Source organism: Liolophura sinensis, chromosome 7, assembly GCF_032854445.1.
Source record: "Liolophura sinensis isolate JHLJ2023 chromosome 7, CUHK_Ljap_v2, whole genome shotgun sequence".
NCBI classification, from domain to species: Eukaryota; Metazoa; Mollusca; class Polyplacophora; order Chitonida; family Chitonidae; genus Liolophura; species Liolophura sinensis.
Genome location: NC_088301.1, coordinates 37,763,208 through 37,773,241, shown reverse-complemented (window position 1 = coordinate 37,773,241; position 10,034 = coordinate 37,763,208). Strand labels below are relative to the sequence as shown.

At 37.3% G+C, this 10,034-nt stretch overlaps 1 protein-coding gene across 2 annotated transcripts; it reads right to left on the bottom strand.

Annotated features, from left to right (window-relative positions):
• Positions 1 to 2,378: 2,378 nt before the first annotated feature.
• On the bottom strand, positions 2,379 to 8,807 carry LOC135470348 (uncharacterized). 2 transcript variants are annotated; one of them, XM_064749224.1, is made up of 4 exons: positions 6,662 to 8,807; positions 3,944 to 4,009; positions 2,923 to 3,048; positions 2,379 to 2,630 (listed from the first exon to the last, which is right to left on the bottom strand). In XM_064749224.1, exons 1-4 carry the CDS (start codon positions 6,795 to 6,797, stop codon positions 2,623 to 2,625), a joined length of 336 nt encoding a protein of 111 aa, XP_064605294.1. In that variant the 5' UTR covers positions 6,798 to 8,807; the 3' UTR covers positions 2,379 to 2,622. The 2 variants fall into 2 exon arrangements, 1 of the variants encoding a protein (XP_064605294.1); XR_010444384.1 differs by lacking the exon at positions 2,923 to 3,048 and having other exon boundaries at positions 6,662 to 7,373.
• Between the last annotated feature and the right edge of the window lie 1,227 nt (positions 8,808 to 10,034).

The following is a 10,034-nucleotide window of genomic DNA, read 5'->3' as shown; positions in this document are numbered from 1 at the left end:
CACTAACCCCCGATAAAACATGCCTTTTGTATTCCATCCCTCCAACGTCACTTAAAATACACATTATCATGCAAGTGTATAGATGACCGACAGATTTTGTGCAACTCATATTCCAAAAGCTGGACCGATTATGCAACGTAATCACAGACCAGCAGTAAAATGCAAGGTCGGGCTTTTTAACGACAGCTAATTGACCTAAGCGAAACTTCCGACCATACGCAGGTTGCTGGAAGACTTTCCCACGTAGCAATGAATGATTGAGTACACGGTCACCTATTCACTGCTTCATGAATAAATTATATTAAGACGGTTACCGAGGCCTACAGCATTCAAATCAAAAGAAAAGTGGACTATGACGATACCCTCATTGGCACTGCATGTCATCCACATGCACTATACAATCATAAAACAGAGACCTTTAGTGAGAAGTTACAAGTTGTAACTAGTAACTTCAAAGTACAATTAAATTATTTATTCTAATTTGAAGTTACAAGTTGAACTTGTAACTTCTAACTAAAAGTCTCTAATAACAGGATGGCGACTTAAACTACTATATACTGTACAGATCAGCTAGAGACCTTATACGCGATACAGGTGTCCCACGGTATAACTGATCCATGTAGATTTCTATTTATTCCCAAGTTGCTGAGTTCCAGTCTAAATTCGTATAAGTATGTCTACTTTTTGACCACATTGTCGGTGGGCTTAGTTAATTCTTAACACTGGATACCTTTACATAAATTAATGGAAGAGGTCCATGGGTTGGGTCCTTAAATCTGATACAGTTAGCCTCTTCCACGCATATGTTCTATTAATGCTCAGAGACAGATATATCCTTGGATTTGAACCAAACACATGGCGTAAAAAAGATCTCATCTTAAACGATTTACGTGAATTCAGTGAAATACTTAAACCATGTATGAAGTGGATTTTAAACACACATTACGGTTCTTCCGCGTAACACATGCATTGATGAAAAACAAAAACACCTCTTGGTAAAGTTTAACAAAGTTATATTCATATCACAGCAGTTCCCAGTCCATTTTCAATACTGGTTAATAGGCATAATATGTGTACAGATGAAGGCTTGTAATAATACTGCCCTGTCAAACTAACACCAGTTATAAAACAAAGCTACCTATTGCAGTGTTTTTAATGTTTTATGTCGTACTCAAGAATGTAACACGTATGTAACGACTGTCAAGTTTCTAATCTACATTTTGATGACAAATATATACACAATTATGGTTTTGTAAGGTAAAAAAGATAAAGCAAAATGGTAGGAAAAGCTTTTAGAGTGGGAAGCTGCTTGTCCATTAATAAGGAATCTTATCAAATAATACTGCAAATTTTAAACTTAAAATGCATGTTGCTTATTTCCCATTTGAAATACTACATATAAATCCGCAAAGTTGTTAAATTGTTGTTTTACAAATAGAGATTGATGATTTACGAAGTGTCTATAACACTTAAGTATATGGTTAATCGTTACAGTGCGCAATCTCAACAAAAGCACCAACATTGTTAAAGACTGTATACATTATGCGAAACGGACGGATTTGTAATATACACGTTCAAATACATCCAACCGTCAAGGTTGCTCACTAAAACCGGACAAACACTGATTAATCATCTTAATACTTACTGATGCTTTTTATGTATATTAATACATGTTGATGCATAAATACTATGGCTGACGTTAATTTTGCAGCTTTTAAAAAAGGAGATAAGGCATGCGTTATGTAGATAAAAAAGTAACCTTGAAAAATTTCTATCAATGACTTACTAGGCTCTTTTCAGTCATTCTAAATGGCCAATTGCCGATTGATTCGCCAATCTTAATTTCCATATTACCGGAAATACATGTGAGAGCGGAATGAGTTGTCGATGCACTTATATCTATATATACCATTTTCTATGCACCTTTTCGTGAATCCTTGGGAAGTCTGTACCCTACTTAATACTGTCTTGTCACATGGAAAGAGAACTTAACATACAATATGGTCATCATTGGTAAAAGTTGGAATAAAGCTGATTTACGTGTTTCCAAAAGAGCCTAGACCTGCACATAAGAAAAATGGCTGTACTTGTGAAGAGATGGTGGTATCATTCTTCTCAACAACTTCTTTGTAAATAAGTTCATGCAGTTCCCAAAAAACTTGATGACTGGGTTACAGTTAACGAAGATCATTTCATATAAGAGAGAATCGCGACACATCTGAAACTCATCTAAGACATCTAAGATAATCCTTCACAAGGTTCATGATGTGTCCAGTGTGTGTATATATATATATATATATATATATATATATATATATATATATATATATATATATATATATATATATATATATATATATATATATATATATATATATATTCGCTCTTATATAAAATGATCTTCGTTAACTGTTAACTTATTTTTCTATATTACACACTATTTTCTGGCCTCTTTCACAAAAAGGCGTATATTTTGTGTTGGCGTATGAATACTGACGGGAGTATGGAATGGGTTGTACGAAGTAGTTTATGTGGCTCCTCATCTTAACCCCTTGGTGCACTGGGGTTTGAGTCTTTGATATACTGGATTTCTTTGTACATTACGAGCATTCCAATCGGGAATCAGTCCTCTGAAATAAACACATAACATAATCATTATGCACCATGCTTACAGGAGCGGTCAAATTCATATGGAGCACGAGCATATATGGGCGCATGAATACTGTTCATAATACAGGCATCAGAGAATAAGCCATTAGAATACCCCTCCTATATGACAACCAATATAACAACGAATTGAATGAATGATGTATTTATTAGGCATTCCGATAGAATTTGAGGATTTTAGAACACAAAGCAGAACCACCACCTCCAAACACAAGACACGTCACCAGACACAAAAACATTGACAAAACGGTATACCATGTTGCTGTGCAGTTTCATCTGTATTTGTGTCGGCTAAAACCTGATTCTGATCTGCTGCTGAAGTGTCCACTCCATTTGTTGTGACGTCATTGCCGTTAGATTCTATCGTATCTGCCTTGTTTTCTGTTGATCATCAAACATTTGTTAACAACCAGGACTCCATTTGTTTTAGAATATAGCCCTAACTGAGTTAAAGGAACCAGAGGTCGGATTTCACTCGATACATGTGACTATTTGTCAACTGTCATACTGCCGTTACTGCTCTGATTTTACCGTCTAGCTGTAGTCACTTTCATCATATCAGCATTTAAAAATTTTGACGTCAATTTAGCCATATTTAGGCCCCTCACGGTAATGATGTCCACGAGTCTATCTGTTTTTACCGAAAATGTATATGTAGAAAGCCATTACGTAAAGAGCTGTCTGTATATGGAAGCAAAGATGCTAAAAACTGAAGCCATATATACATACATATTTATAGGCGATGCATTGATCATAATAAGATCTAATAATTGATCTATGATCATAATACATTTAAGATCTTCAATGTATATTGTCACTACTGTTCTAACATCAGCTACATACGATTAATTTGCGATTCAATTTCCAGGAGATTATAACGCATCTAGAGTTTGCCTGATAAAGGACAATGTATTACGTGCCGCTAGCTTAAGATAGATTAATATGTAATTTGAGTTTACACTGCGCGCAGGGAATTCAGTCAGCTGATACATATCATCCGCTGTTCTTACTTTCTATGATGTCTTTTTTGCAAAAATAATAATCTTATCGATACAGAGCTGCATATCATATATATACCCTTAGGAAGACCTAACGATGGAAGTTGAAAGGCATTATTTTGTTATTAAGTTCTCCGTTGCGTGATCGTAATCATTTTGGCTTCCATGTATGCTTGAATTATAGATACATGTATGCGCTTAGGATTGTAGATATTGAATTATATTCATATAAAAATATAAGATGGGTCGTCTGCCTTTCCATCTGAGTACATGCTTACCTCCAGCATCGTTAATGACCTTATTTTCTGTTTCTTGAGTTGGCGTTGTGTCCCTTTCGGTATTACCTGTAACATATATAAGTTGACATACTAAATATATGTACATTTGTTTAATACACCAATCCTGTGCTCACCTGAAAGACAGTGACTGGTATCAAAGCCTTGGGTACCTTTAATAATATAGAATAATTATACATCACTAGCGGTTGAGTGGTAAGAATTCGACGAAGGGAGTGGGACAGGAACACATGTATATACTGGAGTGGATCCTGAATATAAATCGGGAAACAGCTTACATGCACACTCTAACATAGTATTAATAAAGCCTAATACCATCAATGCGGAATTTTCATGGCTAATTTCATACATGGTGTTTTCAGAAATATTTCCATGGAGTAATACTTAGATAAAGAAGAGAGAAAAAAGGATGGAGAGTGACACTTAGATAAAGAAGACAGAAAAAGGATGGAGAGTAACTCTTAGATAAAGAGAGAAAAATGGATGGAACGTTTTCAGCCAGTCATACACATTCGTTGACCGGGCTGCGATGTACCTCATTTCATACAGTGATAGTAACTATATGCCTATATAGGTGTAACCATTTCATTCAGGAGTACTGATGAGCCATGCGCCAAACTTTGCCCTCTTGGGCTGATTTAGGCTCAACTACTACACAATCTATGTGAAAGAAATTCGCCTGGGTCAGGCTTATCACAGCCTTAACACAGACCACTACCCAAATGAATGAATTAATGAATTGGGTTAAAGGTCACATTGCCATTACTATATCTTGACCACCACGACTCGAAAATGTGGGTCATTTATTACGTTAAGAAAAATGAGGGCAATATCTTTCATAAAAATATACCTCGACCAGGTTTATGTTATCATTTAAACCAAGGGATTATACGTTTACCTTGGTGGTATATTAATGCAAAATGAGGCTATAATCATCGATGCAATCCAACAGGACACCAGCACACCTGCGATACGTGGGTCTTCACTATTAATTAACCTTCTTTTATATGATAAGTGTATAAATACATGTAGTTCAAGATTTACAACCCTGTATCGGTAAAAGTGTCAAGCAAATTCTCCGTTCATATGAAGAGATTGAGTAAAGTACAAGGTGAATACGAAGCCCTATCAATCCAAGTCTTTGCTTCTAGGCTATAACTTTGTTAAAGTCACCAAAACAATGCCGTTTGTTTTCCCGCCGTCATAGAGACAGTGTTAGCTCAGACGATGTATTGATTGGGAAACGAGCTGGAAATGATTTACTGTAGAAATCAACCGGAGATAGCTCTGATCAATGTTTGCACAATCTGTTGAAAAATAATTTACGACAGGCCAATCAGCAGCTCAGTCTTGAAAATTCATAGCTGTTTACGACGTACACCCTGGAGATGGCTCCCTTATGTTGAGCATGAGGTACTCCGGTGCCCTCTTTCAATGTGCTCGGTGCTTCTCGGCCAAGAAACTCTTTTGACGAGTGCTGTGCACATCAGAAAAAAGGCCCAAAAGGAATTATTATTCGCAAAGCTCAACTAACATTATATGGTACTGAATCGATATTAAAATGCATGTGCTTAGCGATTGTAAAACGGTTTTTTCATGAAAGTTATAACTAAGAACTGGGAAGCTGTACCACGTAGTGACTTAAAGTGTCCGAACTGGTAGCGGAGACAGCATTAGGGGCATAAATTAAAGACATTACCCAGTAAAGGGATACATGCTAACAATTTGTGTCATTTCACTTGGAGTCAGTGCAGAGTAATACGGACGGTTAACAGATAACACATACTACTCACTTTGCAGCACAAAGTGGACGGGCCGGTAAACTTATACTACAGGATTAATTGCTCTTGGTGTCTTATTACTTATTCATTGTGAACATATGCTATACAGCGCAGACATATAATCCATACTATGGCAACTGTAACACAACATCGCCTTCATTAGTCGCCCTTTGACTTGTTCAGTTAAAAGGACTGAGAAACAAAATTTAAAGTCACAACGTTTGTCTAATCAATGCATTCACAGTCACACATACAAGGTACCGGTACTGAGAGATTAAACATGCGCATGTTCCACTCATGAATTGTGACACAAACAGCAGTCCGCAGCATAGGCCCAGTTCTTTCCTTTTCTTGCATGCATTTTTACTCGTCGATTTTAAATATTTTGAACTGTATTCAATTCCAAAAAAATTACATTGGAAACATGGTTTGTTAGTTACTTCAAGGGAATCAGGTTGTTATGGGCGTATCACTATAGTACACATAGAATGGCATTGCCAGATGTTTAGCATTTATCCCTATACTTGATAAAATGATGGACAATTCATGTTCAGACAATTAAGGCTGTGACAAATTAGCACCATAAAATGGAGCGAGGTACTTATCTCAGATTGGGTGTTAAATCTGAAGATGTGTATGTTAAATGATTTCAATTCAAATTCCGTTCAGCTTCACCCTACCCATTACAATATATGTGAAAGTACATGTATATGCATTTGATGGTTGTTATAAACCTCCGGTATTATACACTGCGAACTCGCAACTTCAATGATAGGTAAGCACTAGTATATAAAACTTTTGTAAAAGTTTTGCTATATACACCATTCTGGTTTTCTAGATTATGGAGTAGGATACTTTTGATTTCTGTTAAAGTTTATGTATTCTTGACATGACTAGCTGAACTTTACGGTAAACTCACCTTGCTCTTCCGGTTGCGTATCCGTGTTGTTTTGTTGGTCAGTTGTACCCACGTCACCATTCGTACATTCCGCATCGTTATTCTGCTTTGCTGGACCTGTAGCAGTCCCGGTAGTTTTGCTTGAGTTGCAACCCATTGGAATCTTTGAACTTTGAACTGGATGCGAATCTTAATAACCTAATGGCGTACGGGCGAATTTACCCCAGGTGGACTTTTGTGATAACAGTGAGGGACTGGAAGCCTTTCCGGTTGTGTCTGCTATCCAACTGGCCTCTATGCTGCCTTTTAACAGTTTGGGGTTCCTGGCAGTATAATGTCAACTCCGCTGTTTACACCACATGATAACGCCGGTTTGGCGATCTGTTTGGTTTGTGTTTAGTGTTGCTAAGGCGACGTTAGTTGATAACTGGACGCAGGGTGAGCTAAACGTGTCGGCAGCAGGAAGTGTAGCCGGTCACAGTCTAAGGCTCGTTTACTTACAGTCGTAATCAATATGCACAGACAGAGGCCTCGCGGCTTGTGGCTGGGGTGGGGGTAGGGGTACATTGAGGGGTGGGGAACACTGGACACTCAAAATATAATGTTGTGCCACCTTGAAACTGTTTAACTCTTGAAAATTGATTATCAGTTCATTGTGATCTTAAATCTACCTACCTTCTTTTCGAGTGTACTTAAAAAAAAGTTGTGACTCTTCTACACAGTGTATGTACATACATTTTGTGCAGAATAATGTAAAACAGGACGATAAAAGGTCGGGTTATAACGTATGTACATATAACAGATAACAGACGTCAGTTTTCTCGTGCGCCGACACTCTGGGAGGGTATACTGACATTAAGGGTTAAGAATAGGTGTACTAGGTATAGAGATGAAATGTGACAAATTAATTGAGCCGATATAAGGATATGGGACTTAGATGTATCATCATGGGTTTCCGCAAATTTCCTGATAACGTAAGTTGTAGAGTAAATGATCCAGCGGTATTACCCAAATGAGGAGTAGCGTAAGGTTAGATTCATTCAGGATTTCAAACCAAGTCACGTTAGGTCACCATACGATTCTTAATACCATTCCTAAAGGAGAAGAAAACTTAAAACAATGACACTATAGGCTGAAAAGAGCATTTTTTTTTCTATCTGGTGGTGCCTGCTTCATAAGTTTGCGATTTTTCCTCGACATACACGTGAAGTCTGAAAACGGCAAAGCTGGCATAAATCGCTGAGTTCATCGCGTCCTCCATCTTCAACACACTGTAATTTATGCTGGGGCGTGTTGCCTCTCAGCCATTGACAGTCGTTAAAACCGCCGGCTTGTTCGTGTAAACTCGGAACCTACATCCAACATTCCGGTTTCCCGATGGTCAAGCGAGGAAATACATACTCTTTTCAATCGTATTTGTTTGATATTTAAATTTTCTTCTCCTTTAACGTCATGTCACAATTACACACACTTCACCGTGGCGTCAGTATGCTGGCGTACTGTACTATAGGAGTTATCTTTTGTTGATGCTTTGTACGCGGTATACCTGAATATAAAGATCAGCGGAGTACGTACTCAAGGGATAAATGTGATTATATCCGACGATTCATGAGTCTAAACCTGAAATAATGGATTAGTTCGGAACAACCTTACTCAAATTCGGCACATAGGCAAGGAAATCTAGTGTTCTTGTACATACTACATCAATTTATCCAGAATATGGCTTTCGACATAAACAGTAGACATACTCGCGTTTGAATTAATAATTAAATTTACGTGCCGAAACGATGGTTAAGTTTATTGAAGATGGACTCATTTGTGTAGCGTTTCATGATTGTCTACGATTGTTTATTTATTGAATACTGGGTCGCTGTACTGCTGTACTATGTTAACTGAGTAAAACACTGAAATAAAACAAGAAACATATTGTCTTTAAATATGCCTGACTGCTTCCAGCTAAATGAGCGGTATGTTGAAGTGTTGGCGATGATCTGACATTCGGTAAACATTACTGTATAAAAGTATGCACGAGGCATCGATGATTACAGAAACAGGTTATCTATTACATGTCTTTTATAAAACAGAAATAAGAAATCTAAATTTTTTGATAATGCAAACATACATGTGCTGCATATTCTCTCATCTATTCTTCAGGGTATGTTCTCATTTCACGAAACCTTTGATCTATTGATTTATTTTACTCCACAGATCTTTTTACATTTATGTTATCAGATAGCATCATGTAACACGGCACATTATGCCATTACATTCATCCAGATCATAGAAGTAAGATATTTGTGTGGTTATACGCGTTGCCACTAACAGCGATGTACTGTGGAATGGACAAAGCTCTGATAGAGTGTAAGATGAGACTATAATGCGAGAACAAGAAGGTATCAGGTGATTTCCTGCACGAAAAGGCTGCGCGAGGCAGTACGCAGGGAATATAATCTTCAGTGATTATTAAGCACGATTAGGGAAACATGACATTAGACTACCCTGGGTGATTAATTTACACCACGTCAAAAAGGCGTTGTTGTTCATAAATCATTAATGGATAGATCAGGCATTTGTCGACTTCACACATCTTTTTTTTTTCGCTCCAGTTTTCTCCATCCATAACATCTGATCAACATTATATATGAGTGAAAAATTTCTGAGTATGGCACCAAGACGACAACCAACATCTTTTGGAAGCCTGTATAAATTGAAGATTGTCAGGTTCAGATGTGTTACTACGCTGTATGTAATGTCCCACTTCTCATTTACCCAATACGCTATATATTGTTATATCATTTGCTTCGCTTCTAATTTAGACACGTGCACATAGGCTGCCACATAATGCATGAACAAACTTGTGGTGCTGCGTACTGTCCGACTGATCGTCGTCACAATAAACACCGTTGTGTAAATAAAGGCACTGCTCTTCTTTGTGCACGTGTGATCATCGTCATGGGTTGGCTGGGGACTAAACACAGACATTGTACTTCACAAATGTCCGTTAGAAAGTAATTAGAGACAATGAAAAGTATGACAGCCCTTTGCAATAACCTATAGCACGAACAAATCAGACATTCACTGGATTCTTATCCTCAACATTATTCTTGCCCTTTCCGTCATATCATATTTTGATGGAGATTAAATAATGAATTGAATGGGATTACGGCTTTTCTTTCGATTTGATACGAAAGAGAAGACACAGCACGGTGAACCTTCGAATGATAATCCAACTTTAAACATGTAAACTGACATCTGAATACCAATTTACATGTCGTCATTGCTTGGTGCAAAGGGTAATGATTTGTGGCTAACACAATCATAGTAAAGCTTCGTGAATCTTTTTTATACACCACGATTACAGCGACATTGCGTTATTCAACAATTCTGTGGTAAA

What these genes read in the sequence shown, in the direction of transcription:
- LOC135470348 (XM_064749224.1), bottom strand. Translation starts at nt 6,797, where the DNA reads ATGGGTTGCAACTCAAGCAAAACTACCGGGACTGCTACAGGTCCAGCA. An exon ending in TACGCAACCGGAAGAGCAAG is followed by an intron (nt 4,010 to 6,661) that starts GTGAGTTTACCG and finishes TATATGTTACAG; the next exon opens with GTAATACCGAAAGGGACACA. An exon ending in GGTCATTAACGATGCTGGAG is followed by an intron (nt 3,049 to 3,943) that starts GTAAGCATGTAC and finishes GATGATCAACAG; the next exon opens with AAAACAAGGCAGATACGATA.